This window comes from Somniosus microcephalus, chromosome 14, assembly GCF_052327205.1.
Source record: "Somniosus microcephalus isolate GS21.2 chromosome 14, FLI_Smic_1.0, whole genome shotgun sequence".
Taxonomy (NCBI): Eukaryota; Metazoa; Chordata; class Chondrichthyes; order Squaliformes; family Somniosidae; genus Somniosus; species Somniosus microcephalus.
Window position 1 is genome coordinate 102831475 of NC_141000.1, and position 19559 is coordinate 102851033.

Genomic DNA, 19559 nt, shown 5'->3' on the forward strand with positions numbered 1-19559 from the left:
CCATCTTTTCTGCGCACCCTACATGGAATAAAACGAGCAGACAGAGCTAAAGAGTTTTTATCAACTTCAACTGCTGTTGCAAAAAGTTAATCTGGCAAAGAGAGTGACTTTGTTACAAAATTTGGCTGAGCTAGAAGACAAGATCGCTGTCTTCAAGTACCGTGTTACAAGTGGAAGGCAACTGACTTCCCCATAATCTGCCTCAATCTGAGAGTTCTTGGGCTGGATTGTGACCGGGGGTTCATTAGACTTGGGCCAAATCTTAGAAACTACAATAAATATTCCTTAGAGCTTTCCACTAACATTTGAAATGTTCAGTGGCACTGCATTTGAGGATTTGCATGTATTTAAGGATGCAATGCAAAACAAATGCCACTGATTCATGACAGGTTATATGCAGAAATGGGTGAACATTTGGATGGCAGCATACAGAACAGATAAAAGAAAAAAGACTTAGATTTATATAGCGCCTTTCACGACCACCGGACGTCTCAAAGCGCTTTACAGCCAATGAAGTACTTTTTGAAGTGTAGTCACTGTTGTAATGTGGGAAATGCAAATATGCGAATATGTCATGGATGAAATGCCCCATTTGAAGACCCAAGACCTCCAAAGGTTTGGGTAAGAAGCTATAGTAGGGAAAAGTATGAAACTTCAATGGAGCTTTTGTGTTTTATATTACTTAATGCTTAGAAAGTTGATATTAATTAGAACCATATAGATGTGCAGTATTACTATATGTAGTCATTTACTGTTAAAACTGTGAAAGGATTTTTTTGTGATATTTAAATCTGTTATCCTATGCCTTTCACAAAATTGTAATGACGTTTTAAAACACTCTTTTGCCCAACCAAGTGTTTTTACATAAAAAGTAACAATGAATGTATTATTTTCAATTGGCAATGCAAGCTGCGTTCAGTCTAAACAAGAAGGAAATAGTAAAAGGAAAAGTAATGCTTCATATTTTTGTATACTTTTACAAAATGGTAACTGACACATGGTTGGTGTTTCACTTCTATAGACAGTCCACTAGAGAAAAAAAAACTAATGTCTGTTTCAGTTTATGTTCAGTGGTGTATCCAGTTCACAAACAAGAGATGCAGTTATACAAAGAGAATCTAACTGGAGCCCGAATCAAAATTGGTATGAAACAGTTGTTTCATATATCTTTTTATTCTATGTACGTCATGAATGCACGGAAAGTTTTTGTTCTTCAAACTTATGCAATTCTATATGGATGTTTAATACATTGGGCGTTCATTGGAAGTTGTCAAGTATTTTATTTCCCTTCTGCTTTTAACAAATTCCATTATTCCAATTTTCATGAAATGACACCTGGACATGTGTGTACCCTACAAATGACACTTGCTAATTTGCGTTATGCCTGCAACTTTATTCAGCTCTCTTCCATGATTTTCTCCTTCCTTTGAAATCTATATTTTACTTCCTTTACGGGTTCCCCTTTTCCCCACTGCCATGCTTCCACTTGCAGCTGCTATAAGGGTGGGATAAAATGACATGTTTCTTCCCGGCTGCTTGCTCCGCTTTTTTTACGGTTGGCAAACATGCAGGCGATCTCCTGTAAGGCTAGTCTGCTCCTCTGAGTGTACTTTCTCCCTCCCCCTCCAGCCCCAGAGTCAGAGCTGGAATGCTTTTTGCCCTATTGTGCTTCATCTAGCAACATAGCTGAGAGCTGGCAACACCTGCTCAATGAGTACAGCTGACTTTTCCTGTTAGTCAAGACTGAGATACAATGGGCGTCTCAACACTTTAAAACCAAGGCAACTAGGCTGTCTGCTGTCGTCACATTTTTACACTTAAACCTCTTGTATGTTTTCCTTTTTCTCTGTTGTTAAAAAAAACCTCTTAGAATGATGACGTTTTTAAGCACAAATGAGCTAGTCATTTTCCCTTGTCCTGAACGTGCTTTGACTTATTTTAGTTAACAATTGCCATTTTATATTTGCACAAATTAAATAGTACAGCACGTGATGATTCTTAGTTGTATGTCTCAGGTATTTAGCTGGTTGCTGTATATTAAGAGTGTCTTTCTCGGGGTGGGGGGACGACGACACTATTTTTTCAGCATTACTTTCTCCAAAGACAGTTTGAATAATTGAGTTTTTCTTTTTACTACAAAATTTTCTTATTTTCAGTACCCATGGTGTGATTTGAGAAAAAAAAGCATGAAATAGATTTACAGTGTATTATTATTAATAATTATATAATGGGTTAATGCATTCCAGATTGTTGTTGTAGAAAATATGAAAAGAGAATACTTCGTAACAAATTATTTGATTAATGCGTGTCTCTTAACTGTGTAAATTGTATACAGATAATAAAGTATCTAAATTGGATTTGTGAACTGAATACACATTGGAGATGCTGAAACAGATGTTGATGATAAAAAAATTCTATCATTACAAAGCAGGTACAAAAGCAGGACGGAACCCTGGGCGACTTTGGCTGGGGTTTGTATCATTCTCTGCATGGTTGCCTCTTTCTTTTGTGAGGTTCCTGGAAAAACAGGGGAAGAAGGAAATAGAAGTAAGTAAAAACCAATCCAGGTTTTTTGGGATGAGGCACCTGGTATTCCAGATCCTTGGTTGATTTGAAGAACTATATTTAGCTGTTTAGACAGTTTTTGCATGCAATTCAATATTTTGTAAAAGAAACAATTTACGTTTCAAAGATGTTTCTGTTTAGCTGTAATGAAAAGTTGTTTGAAGTTCTTGAGTGAGTTTTAAAGAGTAATTCAAGTCACAGCTGTATGAAAACAGTTAAAAGGTTGATTAAATCAACTACTAAACTACTTTCAATTACATATTTTAACAATCATTTTCTCAATCTAAGCCCTTTATAAATCTGGCACTTCAGATTCACCATTTAACACACACATTTGGAGCTGATACAGAAATCCTTAAAAAATTTAAAAATAAGAGCCTTACTAAAACAATATTGTAGTAACTTAAATTTTTACTTGCATAGTTTAACATTTTAATAAGATTTTGAGGTTTCGCTATTTCATGGGCTGAAAATTATTTAAAAGCCTCACTGTAAATGTCTTTACCAAGGCGTGATTCATTGCTTTATGTCCCAATTGTTGTATTTGACCTGATAGCCACAAAATTGGGCAGACTGATTATGGTCTAAAACAAGCCTCGATGACCTCTGCATGCACTACTGAAGCCTTTTCCCAATGTGATCCACACATGGTAGCTAAACTATCATTATCAGATTTACCAGATGAAACATGAATGTGTTAATGCGACTAATCTTGTAATAAATAAGAGAATGCATATTGCATTTGTTCACATCTCCGTTTGCACTAGAACTTTGACTTACCTAATTCAGTGGTTTTCAGACTTTCCTGCGCGGTTGATCCCCGCCAGTTATTGATGAACACGACTAATTTCCAAAAGACCGCATCCGCTACCCAAAGGAAAGCAGGGCTATCGTTGCGGAAAATGTTTTTATTAGTATTCCGCAAAAGAAATCAAATGCTTGTAATTCAATAAATACAAACAAATACTGATGGCCTATGGATAGAAATCTGATGTCAGGGACCCTCTGGGATTCCTTTGTGGACCTGTTGGGAACCCCAGTTTGCAAACCTATGACCTAGATGAACTTTCTGTGCTGATCCCATTTGAGCCTTAGAATATAGACCCAGGTACTCTTATTTGTAATTGTGGACATTAAACCTGAAAATCGTTACCTCTGTTATTCACTATTATCTAATGTTTATTTATTAATTTATCACTAGAATAAAACTGTGCATTCTGTATCCACTCCTATCTTAATTCTGTACTGGTCCAATCTGTCATGCTCGCATTCTACCTACCATTCCCTAATTATTGCTCCAAAAAGCAACAATGTGCATCAGTAGAGAGGTTCTCATATGCTGGGGTTAAGATTGACTACCTTCGCCTGGCATTAATAGGGCAGTGATGGCCTCAAAAATGGGTCAGTAGCCTTACCTCCCCTTTAACACACGGGCGATGTGACAAGGCTCCATTTTGAAAGGGGCTGGGCGTCCAGAGTGTCCACTTGTTTCAGGCGATAGGTCCCTTTTAATATGAAAATCGGGGTCCTATGGACATGAATAGGCCCCCACTTGCCATTTTAGGTTCAAACTGGTCAGATCCTGTGCAGGAGTGCTCCTCCGGGGCACACAAAAATAATCTGGACCGCAGACACCATGGGACCCCCCTCCTCACCCCGCAACTTACTTTGCTGGTGGCCGACCCTGCCCGATGTTGAGGCCTGTTTGGCACCCCGCAGCTAGTTGGACAGATTTAAATGAGGCTGGTGCCTCAAAATCGTTGGGGCCGGGGCCTCTTCACTGCTGGATAGGGCGGCCGACCAAATGTCAAAATTGACCCCATTGTTTTGCGTTGCTGTGACTTGAACTGTTGTGATTTAGCACAAAATGTTATTTATTTAATGCTGGGCAGATAAACATGTAGTAAAAATATTAAATACAGATAACTTTCCTGTTAACCCTAACATATTTTACTTGAGCATATCGCATTGTGCCTTTTAGTTGTAGTGTCCGAAGAGTAGCTGCCTTGATATTCAAGTCAATTGGCAGATTTATCACAGTCATTTTTTAAAAACAATTCAATGCTGAAAAGTTTGTATTGCCTATTACACTACTAGGTCTGCTCCATTATCAAATTTTACTGACTCTAATTCACAGCAGTATAGCACTATTGACCATTAACATCTTAGAAATAATAGCATTTGACTGCTGGATTGTGTTTCCCTTCACTTATTAATTGTTACTAACTCAAAAATGTCTAAAATTTTGTTGAATTATTGGTATCCAGCAGTGCCTGGTGATCTGTTGAAATGCATGGTTGGGAGACACAAAGGACAAAGAGAGGTGATAGTTCACAGACTGACCTGTGAACTTTCACTTCTGTGTACGGAAGCCTGTTGCAGGGTCAAATCCTTGTAGCCGCCTTGTTGCCACGGTCAGTCTCAACCCTACTTTTCACTACACACCGGCAGCAGAGGTCTAGGCTAGGTATGTAAATTTTTTAAGGAGTTTTCAAACACATATCTTTAATCTGCATTTTAAATATCTGCACAGCAGACTTTACAAAGGTTTTTGATGCATGTATTTTTGTTTACCTAAAGCTCTTCAAAGTTTTTTTTAAACAGTGGCATAATTATTTGTATTTGTGTTTTGGAATGTTTGATTTATATTTTAAAATGTTCTGTGTACTCATGCATTCCTGAAATTGCAGATTGTGTTAGTCTGACTGAAAAAGGCTACTTTGGCCTCTTGTAAGATTTGTTTTTATTATACCCGTCTACTTATGAACAGGATCAATTCCTGAAGGCTGCACCTCTAACTGGAGGAATGGGAGCACATTTGATGCAGAAAATGGGATGGAGGGAAGGAGAAGGACTGGGAAAAGACAAAAATGGACCAGTAGAACCTATAGTTGTTGATTTCAAGACTGATCGTAAAGGTGATGATGCTCTTTTGTCTTTAGTCCACTAATACAGCAGTGAGTAGAATTGCTTGACAGCAGCAGCAAACCTAAAGCAGTGGTCTAACAGAGACCGTTAATGTAACAATGTCAGTTGTTCATGCAGACCATTAACGTCAAATCAGAAGCTCAATAATTTAAGTAGCCCATTCAGATTAGGTTTTGTGAACTTTGCCACTCTGCAGAAATGATACAGGGATCATTTCTCTTTGTCTTTAGTGCTCCCAGCACAGAGCTCTGAGTACACGTCACAAAATTAGGTGTGCACTGTCCACAATTTTTCATCTATTAAGATGAATGGACAGAGAATTTATGGGCAACATACGCTATATTAGGCACTTTACAGCCTCCCGGACTCAATATCAAGTTCAACAATTTCAGATCATAACCTCGGCCCCCTTTACATTTTTACTTATATTTTTTATCCACCCCTTTGTTTTGGTGTTTCCCTTCCCCCCTTTTTTTTTCTCTCTCCCACATGGCAGCTGTCTCCCATTCTGCCAGAACATTTCACACCTAATCTGAGCCGTCTTTTGTCTCCACTAGTCCTATCACCATCTCGTCTCGTTTTGAATACCTCTTAATGTCTCTTCCCTTCTTTTGTTCTCTCCCAGCCCTGCCTTTCGATCTATTTCATTTCCTTTCCAGTTTTGAAAAAGGGTTAGACCCGAAACGTCGACTCTAATTTCTCTCCACGGATGTTGCCTGGCCTGCTGAGTTTTTCCAGCATTTTCTGTTGTTATTTCTATATTTTCCAATATGTGCTCCTGGAACACAGCTTTGCACTGGGAGCACTAGAGATGAAAATTTACTCGTGTTGTGGTGGGGGGAACAGGTGGGAGAGAGTAACATTTGCAAATTCTCCTCCTCCAAGGTCCAACCATTTATAAGAAATAGGAGCGGGAGTAGGCTATTCGGCCCTTTGATTCACAACCCTTTGAGTGAAGAAATTTCTGCTCATCTCAGTCCTAAATGGCTAACCCCTTATTCTGAGACTGTGACCCCTGGTTCCAGACTCCCCAGCCAAGGGAAACAACCTGTCAAGCCCTGTAAGAATTTTATGTTTCAATGATATCACCTCTCATTCTTACAATCTTTTGAACTGGAAATGTTCTGACTGGGATGAAGTCCTGTGCACAGCATATAGTATTAAAAGTATGTAGATATCCCAGAACTTTATTTGGTTCTTGAGATTAGTGCCACTCTGACTGTGCCCTTCAATCTTTGCAACCAGCTTGGCTTAGCATTGAACAGAACCTATTTATAGCAAAAAGAAAATACTACAGATGCTGGAAATCTGAAATAAAAACAGAAAATGCTGGAGAAACTCAGCAGGTCAGGCAGCATCTGTGAAGCGAGAAACAGAGTTAACGTTTCAGGTCGATGACCTTTCGTTAGAACTGGAAAAAAGCAGGAAATGGAACAGATTTTTAAGCAAGTGAAGAGGCTGGGAAAGGGGGGAGGGGATGAAAGAACAAAAGGGAAGGTCTGTGATAGGATAGAAGGCGGAAGAGGTTAAGAGACATTAAGAGATATTCAAGGCAAAAGGAGATGGTAATGGGACAGGTTAAGAAACAAAGGATGGCTCTAGATGAAGTGTAAATTGTGCTGGCAGAATGAAAGACAGCTGCCATGTGGGGGAGAAGAAAAAAAGACACAGACAAAGTGTGGATAAAAAATATATATATATATATGATAGGGGCCGAGGTTATGAGCTGAAATTGTTGAACTCTACGTCGAGTCCGGAAAGCTGTAAAGTGCCTAATCGAAAGATGAGGCGCTGTTCCTCGAGCTTACGCTGAGCTTCCATAGAACAATGCAAGAGGCCGAGGACGGTGAGGTCTGAGTGGGAGTGGAGCAGTGAATTAAAGTGACAGGCGACCGGAAGCTCGGGGTCCCTCTTACAAACTAAACGGAGGTGTTCCGCACAGCGGTCACCCAATCTGCATTTGGAGCAGCAAATACAGTATACTAAATTGCTAGAAACATAGAAGATAGGAGCAGGAGTAGGCCATTCGGCCCCTCGAGCCTGCTCTGCCATTCAATGAGATCATGGCTGATCATCCAAATTCAGTACCCTGTTCCTGCCTTCTCCCCATATCCCTTGATCCCTTTAGCCTTAAGAAATATATCTAACTCCTTCTTGAATATATTTACTGAATTGGCCTCTACAGCCTTCTGTGGTAGAGAATTCCACAGGTTCACCACTCTCTGGGTGAAGAAATTCCTCCTCACCTCTGTCCTAAATGGCTTACCTGTGACCCCTGGTTCTGGACTCCCCGACCATCGGGAACATCCTTCCTGCATCTAGTCTGTCTAGTCCTGTTAGAATTTTATAAGTTTCAATGAGATCCCCTCTCATTCTTCTATACTCTAGTGAATATAAGCCTAATCGACCCAATCTCTCCTCATACGTCATCCCAGGTATCAGCCTGGTGAATCTTCGCTGCACTCCTTCCATGGCAAGAACATCCTTCCTCAGATAAGGTGACCAAAGCTGCACACAATACTCAAGATGTGGTCTCACCATGGCCCTGTACAACTGCAGCAAGACATCCGTTGCAGCCTTCCGGACTCGATATCGAGTTCAACAATTTCAGATCATAACCTCGGCCCCTATTACATTTTTACTTACATATTTCTTTTCCACCCCTTTGTTTTGGGTCTTCCTTTCCCCCCCCCCCCCTTTCGTTTTTTTTCTCTTTCACACATGGCAGCTGTTTCTCATCCTGCCAGTACACTTCACACCTAATCTGAGCCGTCTTTGTCTCCTCTGTCCTATTACCATCTCGTCTGGTTTTGAATACCTCTTAATGTCTCTTTACTTCTCTTTTGTTCTATCGCAGCCCTGCCTTCGATCTATTTTATTTCCTTTCCAGTTTTGAAAAAGGGTTTCAACCCGAAACGTTGACTTTTAATTTATCTCCACGGATGTTGCCTGGCCTGCTGAGTTTTTCCAGCATTTTCTGTTATTTAAGACATCCTTGTTCCTGTACTCAAACCCTCTCGCTACGAAGGCCAACATACCAGTTGCCTTCTTAACCGCCTGCTGCACCTGCATGCTTACCTTCAGCAACTGGTGCACAAGGACACCCAGGTCTTGTTGCACTTCCCCTTTTCCCAATCTATTGCCATTCAGATAATCTGCCTTCCTGTTTTTGACTCCAAAGTGGATAACCTCGCATTTATCCACGTTATATTGCATCTGCCATGCTTCTGTCTAATCACCCAACCTGTCCAAATCATACTGGAGTTTCTCGGCATTCTCCTCACAGCACACACGCCCACCCAGCTTTATGTCGTCTGCAAACTTGGAGATATTACATCTAGTTCCCTTGTCTAGATCATTAATATATATTGTGAATAGCTGGGGTCCAAGGACCGATCCCTGCGGTACCCCACTAGTCACTGCCTGCCACTCGGAAAAAGACCCGTTTATTCCAACTCTTTGTTTTCTGTCTGCCAACCAGTTCTCTATCCAAGTCAATACCTTGCCCCCAATCCCATGTGCCTTAACTTTACACGCTAATCTCTTATGCGGGACCTTATCGAACGCCTTTTGAAAGTCCAAATACACCACATCCACTGGTTCTCCCTTATCTATTTTACCAGTTACATCCTCAAAAAATTCCAGTAGATTAGTCAAGCACGATTTACCCCTTGTAAATCCATGTTGACTTTGTCCGATCCTGTCACCGTTTTCCAAGAAGTACAAGTAAATCGCTGTTTCACCTGGAAGGGGTTTTTGGGGCCCTGGACACTGGGACGGGGCGAGGTATAAGGGCATGTGTTGTATCTCCTGCGCTTGCACGGGAAGGTGTTGGGCAAAGGGGTGTTGGGGGTGATAGCAGAGTGGACAAGGGTGTCGCGAAGGGAGCCGTCCCTATGGAATGCTGAAAGGGGAGGTGAGAGGAAGATGCGTTTGGTGGTGGGATTACGCTGGAGGTGGTGGAAATGGCGGAGGATGATCCATTGAATATGGAGGCTGGTGGGGTGAAAGTTGAGTACAAGGGGAACTCTGTCGTGGTTCCGGGAGGGAGGGGCAGGGGTGAGGGCAGACGTGCGGGAGATAGAATGGACATGGTCAAGGGCCGTGTCAAACACTGTAGAGGGGAATCCTTGGTTGAGGAAAAAGGAAGACATGTCAGAAGCATTGGTATGGAAGGTGGCATCGTCAGAGCAGATGCGGCGGAGATGGAGAAACTGGGAGAATGGAATAGAGTCCTTACAGGAGGCGGGGTGGGAGGAAGTGTAGTCCAGGTATCTGTGGGAGTCAGTGGGCTTGTAGTGGATGTTTGTCAATAACCTATTCCCAGAGATGGAGATGGAGAAGTCGAGGAAGGGAAGAGTCGGAGATGGACGATGTGAAGGTGAGGGAAGGGTGGAAATTGGAAGCAAAGTGAATGAAATTATCTAGTTCAGGGTGAGAGCAGCAAACGGCACCGATACAGTCATCAATGTACCGGAAAAAGAGGTGAGGGAGGGGACCTGAGTAGGACTGGAACAAAGAGTGTTCCACATATCCCACGTAAAGGCAGGCATAGCTAGGACCCATGCGGGTTCCCATAGCAACACCTTTGATTTGGATGAAGTGAGTGGAGTCAAAGGAGAAGTTGTTCAATGTGAGAACAAGTTCAGCCAGGCGGAGGAGGGTGGTGGATGGGGACTGGTTGGGTCTGTTCAAGGAAGAAGTGGAGCGCCCTCAGGCCACCCTGGTGGGGGATGGAGGTGTAGAGGGATTGTACGTCCATGGTGAAAAGGAGGCGGTTGGGGCCAGGAAACTGGAAACTGTTAGTGGCGGAGGGTGTCGGAAGAGTCTCGGATGTAGGTGGAAAGAGACTGGACAAGGGGAGAAAAAATAGAGTCCAGATAGGAAGAGATAAGTTCCACGGGGCAAGAACAGGCTGAAACGATGGGTCTACCAGGGCAGTCCTGTTTGTGGATCTTGGGAAGGAGGTAGAAGCGGCCTGTGCGGGGTTGGGGAGCTATGAGGTTGGCGGCCGTGGGGGGAAGATCTCCAGAGGAGATGAAGTCAGTGACAGTCTTGGAAACGGTGGCTTGATGTTCAGTGGTGGGGTCATGGTCCAGGCGGAGTTAGGAGAAGGTGTTTGAGAGTTGGCGTTCAGCTTCCGCTAGGTAGAGGTTGGTTTGCCAAACAACAACAGCACCACCCTTGTCAGCGGGTTTAATAACAATGTCGGGGTTGGATCTGAGAGAATGGAGTGCTGCAAGTTCAGAGGGAGGTAGGTTGGAGTGAGTGAGGGGAGCAGAGAAATGGAGACGGCCGATGTCACGCCAGCAGTTTGCAATGAAAACATCTAGAGAGGGTAAGAGGCCAGAGGGAGGGGTCCAGGTGGAACGAGAATTCTGAAAGCGGAGAAAGGGTCAGCTGTGCGGGGGGAAGACTCCTGGCCAAAGAAGTGGGCATGGAGAAGAAGGCGGCGGAAAGAGAGCTCAGCATCGTGCCGAGCTCAAAATTCATTGAGGTGGGGGCGTAAGGGGATGAAGCTCAGACCTTTGCTAATGACTGATCGTTTGGGGTCAGAGGGGAATAGTGAAAACGCGGCAGAGGGTGAGATTATTTATAGTCTATTCATTCAATCCTCAGTATGGGCAAAAAGAGATTAATAATGATTGACACTAATTTACAGAATTTTCACAACTGCCTCCTGACAAATTTATGCCAGTGGCCAAAACTTGAAACATGTTATAGTCTGGTGGACTTGGAATTGTAACTATACCTACCTATATTATAATCCTTGAGTTTTTGTAACAATTGGCCTGTACGACATCCAACATTCATTTCAATAGGGTCATAAGCTATCGGGGGGGGGGGGGGGGGGGGGTGGTGTGGTCTGCGTGGCCCATTCAACGTTTCACGCATGCACGAAATTTCACATTTGAAAAGCCGGTCCCCAGTCTGCGCTGGACCGGTCGACAGCTACGTGGCCGCGCAGCTTAGAGGGAACGTTGGTCACAAGCCAGCCTGCTATTCTTACTTTATCTGCAGAATAACACTGTTACCGGTTGGGGGGGTGGGGGACCACAATGTCACAAGAATGCTAGTTAGTCTTGCTTGCTCCAGAGGTGGTGCTGTAACTTCTCTCAGCCTGTTGCAACAAACACCACTAAAATACAGCCTCTAAGTAATCGCCAACAAAACTACAGGAGAGTCTCTCGTAATATGAAAATGATAAGATACTGCACAATTCCTGTCTGTCATGTCACACTTTGCCGTCAGACTTTTTGATTGGCTCATAATTCATATTTATATGAAACAAATTACAACTTAATATTTAGGAATCTCAGGCAAATCAAGTTTGAGCAGCAAGGAAATGCAACAGTAAAACAAAGCTGAATAAAATAATCAAATTGCTCAAAAGATTTCTCAAGTTGCTTTTCGGAACTGTTTGAAGTTTCACCAGAAAATTTACATGTAACAGTAATGTTCATTACTAAGAAACCCATAAAATTCTGAATAAAATACATTTACCTATACAGTATGACCATATCAATCTGCCAAAAAATGTTTTTTTTCCCAAGGCAAGCTCTTTGTTCAGCAATCAGGCCCTCAAGTTCCACTAATTACCTGCAACTCCGGTAATCCAGTTGTGCTTTACTGCCCATTTTTACATGTGTGCTACCTCTGTATCCACTGGTTCACTGGAATAATCTTGGCCCCCCTCCACTTTCCACCTGCTACTCATTCCTTCTCTAGCCCTCTGTACTCTGGCTTCTTAAGTCACCTACTGAGATCCTCAAATACAAGCACTCAGTCAGTGCCACTTGCTGTCCCCCTTCAGTGACAAGGGAAGGAAAACACTTTTTTCCAGGAGCCAAACAAAAGAAACACTCCTGTTTCTGAGCACAACTCTTACAAACTTCTATCCTAATTCTTTCAGTGCAGATGCACCCCCGTCTGCACTCTGGCCAGTAATAGTGTAACCTACGGTTCTCTGTGTTCAATGCCACATTGATTTGCTGGTATTAAAATGTTTTTCATCATCTAAGCAGTGAATCTGGTTATCGTTTGAAAATTATAACAGGATAAATGTAGTTAATTTCTTGTACAAATTAACGGCCAACATTTGTGCCATTTTAGGTCTTGTAGCAGAAGGTGAGAAAACGCAGAAGAAATCTGGAAACCTCCCCATATTGAAGGATCTATCGGGTATGAATTCATTTGTACAATGTAATCCATTAAATCTTGATATTTTGCTAGGTAATTTAGTTAGTTTCTTAAACAGGGATACTACATTCCATAGATATAACAGTATAGTGAAATATAAAAACCCATAATTTTATTGGAAATCAAATGTATTTTTAAAAAATTGCTTTTTGCAAAGTACTCAAATATTTCCCCTGAATAATTACTACAATATTTGATATTTCTGAAAGGCTCAGAGCCTGGGTTAGGTGCAGACATAGTCTTTTGATTTTAAATGAGTTGATGCTTTAATTTGAAATAGTTACATTTTGATTGTTGGTCCATTTTGTGAGCCATTCTTTTCTGTTTGTACAATCCTTAGGAAAGCATCCCGTTTCTGCTTTGATGGAAATTTGTAACAAGAGAAAATGGCCACCGCCTGATTTTTTGATGGTACATGACAGTGGCCCTGATCATCGCAAACATTTTTTGTTTAAGGTGAGCAAATTGGATGCTAAAATTAATTACATCTTAAGCTCACTATTTTACAATATTTTCTGAATAGTGTTAACATTTCTTGTTTTTACAAACCAAACCAAACCAGTACTTCTAAGAGATGCAAATAGATGCCTGTGGAAAAAGCACTAGGTTTAAAGCATTTGCCACATACCATTAGGATAAGTCCAGGTGACCAATATGGAGAATCTTGGAATCAGTATGACTAAGCTTCAGAACTCTCATGCACCTTGTGGGCATGGTGAGTTCAGACACTGAGAAGTTAATCAATAATCAGCAAAATGTTAAGTAGAACACTTGACATAGCAATGTTGAAGAAAAGCTGAGCAAAATTGAACATGATGACTTCAATACTAAAGCTGCAGTTGTGAAATTCTGAGCTGATAATGAGAATTTAATTTCCTAGAACACTGTAAGGAGGCATTGCTTCTGTGATTCTCAATAACATGAGTTTAACTTAATGTTATGTAGAGGATGCATACCCACCAATCTTGGGGAAAAAATTAAAGTTACATTTTAACTCATTGCAAAGATGTCATTAGCTTCCTAACTTTGCAACAGTACTGGAGAATAGAAATAAACTCTTCCTAATAGCGTATGTGCTTAGCAAGGATGAAGCAACATAAAACTAGACAAGTTACCCGAGAGAGCAATGAATAACTGTAAGCAAAGCTTTGAATTGTTTATAGCAGGATGGCTGGACTCTTGTTTGTAAAGCAAATTTGTGAAATAAATTGGGAACAAGGGAAATGAGATTCAGAATTGTCCTCCTGAAAAATATATGTAACCACGTGCTAGTCAGAGTAGAAATAGAAGGATATTTCAGATGAAATATTTCAGGTGGCTAGAGGAATGGTGCAAGGGGGAGGGATTCAAATTCCTGGGACATTGGAACCGGTTCTAGGAGAGGTGGGACCAGTACAAACTGGACAGTTTACACCTGGGCGGGACTGGGACCGATGTCCTAGGGGAAGTGTTTGCTAGTGCTGTTGGGGAGGGTTTAAACTAAAATGGCAGGGGGTTGGGAACCTGTGCAGGGAGACAGAGGAAAGGGAAGCAAGGATAGAAACAAAAGACAGGAAGGAGAAAAGCAAAAGTGGAAGGCAGAGAAATCAAGGGTGTAAATCAAACAGGGCTACAGTAAATAATAATTCTAAAAGGACTAAGAGTGTTAAAAAAACAAGCCTGAAGGCTTTGTGTCTTAATGCGAGCATTCGTAATAAGGTGGATGAATTAGCTGTCAAATAGATGTAAACAGATATGATCTAATTGGAATTACGGAGACATGGCTCCAGGGTGACCAAGGCTGGGAATTCAACATCCAGGGGTATTCAATATTCAGGAAGGACAGGCAAAAATGAAAAGGAGGTGAGGTAGCATTGCTGGTTAAAGAGGAGATTAACACAATAGTAAGGAAGGATATTAGCTCTGATGATGTGGAATCTGTATGGGTAGAGCTGAGAAATACCGAGGGGCAGAAAACGTTAGTGGGAGTTGTATACAGACCCCCAATCAGCAATGCTGAGGTTGGGGATGGCATTAAACGGGAAATTAGAGATGCGTGCAATAAGGGCACAGCAGTTATCATGGGTGACTTTAATCTACATATAGATTGGGCTAACCAAATTAGTAACAATACTGTGGAGGAGGAATTCCTAGAGTGTATACGGGATGGTTTCCTGGACCAATGTCGAGGAACCAACTAGAGATCAGGCCATCTTAGAACTGGGTATTATGTAATGAGAAAGGATTAATTAGCAATGTTGTTGTGCTGCGAGGCCCCTTGGGGAGGAGCGATCATAATATGATAGAATTCTTCATTAAGATGGAGAGTGAAGTAGTTGACTCAGACTGGGGTCCTGAATTTAAATAAAGGAAACTACGATGGTATGAGGCGTGAGTTGGCTAGGATGGATTGGGGAACGTTACTTAAAGGGTTGACGGTGGATAGGCAATGGCAAACATTTTAAGATCGCATGGATGAACGACAGAATTTGTTCATCCCTGTTTAGCATAAAAATAAAACAAAAAAGGTGACCACCGTGGCTAACAAGGGAAATTAGGGATAGCATAATCACAGATCACAGAAACCCCACAGTGCAGATAGAGGCCATTTTGGCCCATCGAGCCTGCACCGACACATATCCCACCCGATCCCCGTAACCCCTACACCAACACATATCCCACCCTATCCCCCTAACACTAAGGGTCAATTTATCATAGCCAATCAACCTAACCCGCACATCTTTGGACTGTGGGAGGAAACCGGAGCACCCGGAGGAAACCCACGCAAACACGGGGAGAATGTGCAAACTCCACACAGACAGTCGCCCGAGGCCGGATTCGAACCCGGGTCCCTGGCGCTGTGAGGCAACAGTGCTAACCACTATGCCACCGTGATCCAAGGAGAGGACATATAAATTGGCCAGAAAAAGCAGCAAACCTGTGGATTGGGAGCAGTTTAAGATTCAGCAAAGGGATTAATTACGAGGGGGAAAATAGAGTATGAAAGTAAGCTTGCAGGGAACATAAAAACTGACTGTAAAAGCTTCTATAGATATGTGAAGAGAAAAAGATTGGTGAAGTCAAGCGTAGGTCCCTTGCAGTCAGAATCAGGGGAATTTATAATGGGGAACAAAGAAATGGCAGACCAATTAAATACATACTTTGGTTCTGTCTTCACAAAGGAGGATACAAATAACCTTCCAGAGATGTCGGGGAACATAGTGTCTAATGAGGGAGGAATTGAATGAAATCAGTATTTGTAGGGAAATGGTGTTAGGGAAATTGACGGGATTGAAGGCCGATAAATCCCCAGGGCCCGATAATCTACATCCTAGGGTACTTAAGGAAGTGGCCCTAGAAATAGTAGATGCATTGCTGGTCATCTTCCAAAATTCTATAGACTCTGGAATAGTTCCCATGGATTGGAGGGTAGCTAATGTAACCCCACTATTTTAAAAAGTTGGTAGAGAGAAAACGGGGAATTATAGACCAGTAAGCCTGACATTGGTAGTGGGGAAAATACTAGAGTCCATTATAAAAGATGTAATAGCAGAGCACTTGGAAAACAGTGACAGGATCGGACAAAGTCAACATGGATTTACAAAAGGTAAATCATGCTTGACTAATCTGGAATTTTTTGAGGATGTAACTGGTAGAATAGATAAGGGAGAACCAGTGGATGTGGTGTATTTGAACTTTCAGAAGGCTTTCGATAAGGTCCCGCATAAGAGATTGGGGGTAAGGTACTGACTTGGATAGAGAACTGGTTGACAGACAGGAAGCAAAGAGTTGGAATAAACGGGTCTTTTTCCGAGTGGCAGGCAGTGACTAGTGGGGTACCACAAGGATCGGTGCTAGGACCCCAGCTATTCACAATATATATTAATGATCTAGACGAGTGAACTAGATGTAATATCTCCAAGTTTGCAGATGACACACAGCTGGGTGGGCGTGTGTGCTGTGAGGAGGATGCAGAGAAGCTCCAGTATGATTTGGACAGGTTGGGTGATTGGGCAGATGCATGGCACTTGCAGTATAATGTGGATAAATGTGAGGTTATCCACTTTGGTGGCAAAAACAGAGAGATTATTATCTGAATGGCAATAGATTGGGAAAAGGGGAAGTGCAACGAGATCTGGGTGTCCTTGTGCACCAGTTGCTGAAGGCAAATGGTATGTTGGCCTTCATAGCGAGAGGATTCGAGTACAGCAGCAAGGATGTCTTGCAGTTGTACAGGGCCTTGGTGAGACCACACCTTGAATATTGTGTGCAGTTTTGGTCACCTTATCTGAGGAAGGATGTTCTTGCCATGGGAGTGCAGCGAAGATGCACCAGACTGATACCTGGGATGGCAGGAATGACGTATGAAGAGATCGAGTTGATTAGGCTTATATTCGCTAGAGTTTAGAAGAATGAGAGGGGATCTCATTGAAACTTATAAAATTCTAACAGGACGAGACAGACTAGATGCAGGAAGGATGTTCCTGATGACGGGGGGAGTCCAGAACCAGGGGTAAGCCATTTAGGATTGAGATGAGGAGGATTTTCTTCACCCAGAATGGTGAACCTGTGGAATTCTCTACCACAGAAGGCAGTTGGATATGTTTCTTAAGGCTAAAGGGATCAAGGTACTGAATTTGGATGATCAGCCATGATCTCATTAAATGGCGGAACAGGCTCGAGGGGCCAAATGGCCTACTCGTATCTTCTGTGTTTCCATTAAGAGTCTTCTGGACAGAAACCTGATGTATTTATTTATCTGCCCCATGTCTGGGATATGATGCATTGATTTATCTGCCCCATGTCTGGGATATGATGCATTGATAATGGCTTCTTACTCTCAGCATATATTACACTTTGCATTGTTCAGGGTTCACAGTGGGGCAGCAGTGGCCTAATTTAATTCTACCAAGTGTAGACAACTTCATCATTGCAAACAAATTTGTAAGCAGCTTACAAAGAGCATTCTTAGTTATTTAGTCGTTTGGAGTGCTGTGTATCAAAAATGAACTGTGATCTGATTCTCATTTACACTATACACATTTCTGTGATAGGTGATGATCAATGGCACAGAGTACAAGCCCAGCCTCGCTAGTCCTAACAAGAAGCATGCCAAGGCCTCAGCTGCCACTATTGCCCTACAGGCCATGGGACTTGTTCCAAAGGATAGTGATGCTTCAGCCACAGGTTTTAAGAGTGCCTCAGATGACACTATGTAAATTACTTTTCAGTACCTGTCATTGAATTCTTTAGATTGTTCAGTGATTGTGTAAATAAAGATGTTTTAAATTAGCTACTGGCTATGAATTTTTTTTTTTTTTTTATATATAAAAGTGAGCATTGTTTTGATGAATTGTTCAACAACTTTGTAAATGATGCCTAGCTCTTGTCCCTGGCTAAACATGGATATTATGTAGAACTTATTCCATGAGTGATAATCATTGTATTGCAGTTTTGCAAACAAACATTTTTCCATAAAATACATGTCTTCATTATAGCAACTTGTAAATTTCAAATATTCCTGCAGTATTGTTTTATGTAATATGGATGGCAGTGTTTAGAATTCATATTCTGCTCGACAAGAAGCTTGTGTGTTTGGGGTCTGTGGGGATGAATTTTCACAGGGGTTCTCCTGCAAAGTCTGAGGAAGAACCACTAAAACTGTGGGGAAATCATCATTTTCCAGAACATAGGAGCAGGCCATTCAGCCCCTCCAGTCTGTTCTGTCATTCAATTAGAGCATTGCTGATCTGTATCTTAACTCCATCTACGTGCCTTGGTTCCTTAACCTTCACCCATAATGCACAATTAATGACCATCTAAGATGTGTGTAGCTAGAAATCTAATTTTAAAGATGTAACTATTAAACTTTAATTATGGAATCATCATATTGCTGCTCTGAGGAAGACCTCAGGAGTGGCAAACATAACCCTCTAGAAATGTCCACCAACTCTTGGCTCAGCTGTTGGTCACTTGTGAAGCAATGGGAGTTTGACATTTTGCCGAAAAAAAATTCAAAGCATCAGTTCACGCAGACCGGAAATAAGTAGCACACACTCATTTGGATGGCAAGTTTGAGAAAATGTTTAGAACTTGTACAATTAAAAAAAACTAGAACATTTTAATAGTAAATTTAATACTTTATAAACAGTCGGGTACTTTAGAAAGATGCTGAATAGGCAGTGTCTCCAAAAAGTACATTTAAAAGTCTCTTAATTTTGAGGTTAATACCTGGCTCTCAATTAAAACCTACTTGCTCTTACTGAATTAGTGCTTCTTCATAAAATATTTAAGTCCAATCTTTTACAGTTGGCTGTAGGCTGCTCAAATAAATAAAAATGAAACTAAATAAGACTTAATACTTGTCTCTCCTCTACCTTTTTTCTTTGAGATTTAGAATCACCCTCCACCAACATTTGCCTCATGTAACTGGCTTGATGACTGAATCCATAAGCAGACTGCCGTTTTCTGCAAATTGAAATGTGTCAGGTCAGGTCAAATACGTAATCCTTATCACAGTAAAGTGCTTACTGGAAAGTATGCAAGCCACATTCTCCTGTCACCTCAGACAGCTGCAAACACCATATTTTATACTAGCTGAAGTGCCCAGCGGTGCCGAGGCTTTTTCGAGGGCATGTTGTTGTTGGAAGAGAGAGCGACTGGGGGGAAGGGAGGGCGAGCGGGCGGGGGAGGGGGGGGGCGGGGAAGGGGCCGCTCTCGGAGCCCCCGCCCCGCACTCTCGAGAGCCCTGCTCGCCAAGCCCCAGCCGCCCCACTGTCCGAGCCCCGCCCCCCGCCCGAGCCGAGCGCGGAACACTCACCAAGGCCGAGAACACTGTCGAGAGCCCCGCCCGAGCCGAGCGCGGAACACTCACCAAGGCCGAGAGC

The 19559-nt window shown here is 42.1% G+C and overlaps 1 protein-coding gene across 4 annotated transcripts in view; it reads left to right on the plus strand.

Annotated features, from left to right (window-relative positions):
- sonb (SON DNA and RNA binding protein b) overlaps window positions 1–17965 on the plus strand; it is a 58114-nt gene extending 40149 nt beyond the window's left edge. For 2 of the 4 annotated variants that reach the window (XM_086007092.1, XM_086007094.1), the window contains exons 9-12: window positions 5336–5483; window positions 12607–12675; window positions 13034–13149; window positions 17727–17965. In XM_086007092.1, coding sequence (XP_085863218.1) covers window positions 5336–5483; window positions 12607–12675; window positions 13034–13149; window positions 17727–17891 — 498 coding nt within the window. In that variant the 3' untranslated portion in view covers window positions 17892–17965. Of the gene's footprint in view, window positions 1–1060; window positions 1144–2428; window positions 2548–5335; window positions 5484–12606; window positions 12676–13033; window positions 13150–17726 lie in introns of those variants that run through there. The other 2 variants (XR_015080868.1, XM_086007095.1) reach the window with 2 other exon arrangements.
- Window positions 17966–19559: the final 1594 nt, after the last annotated feature.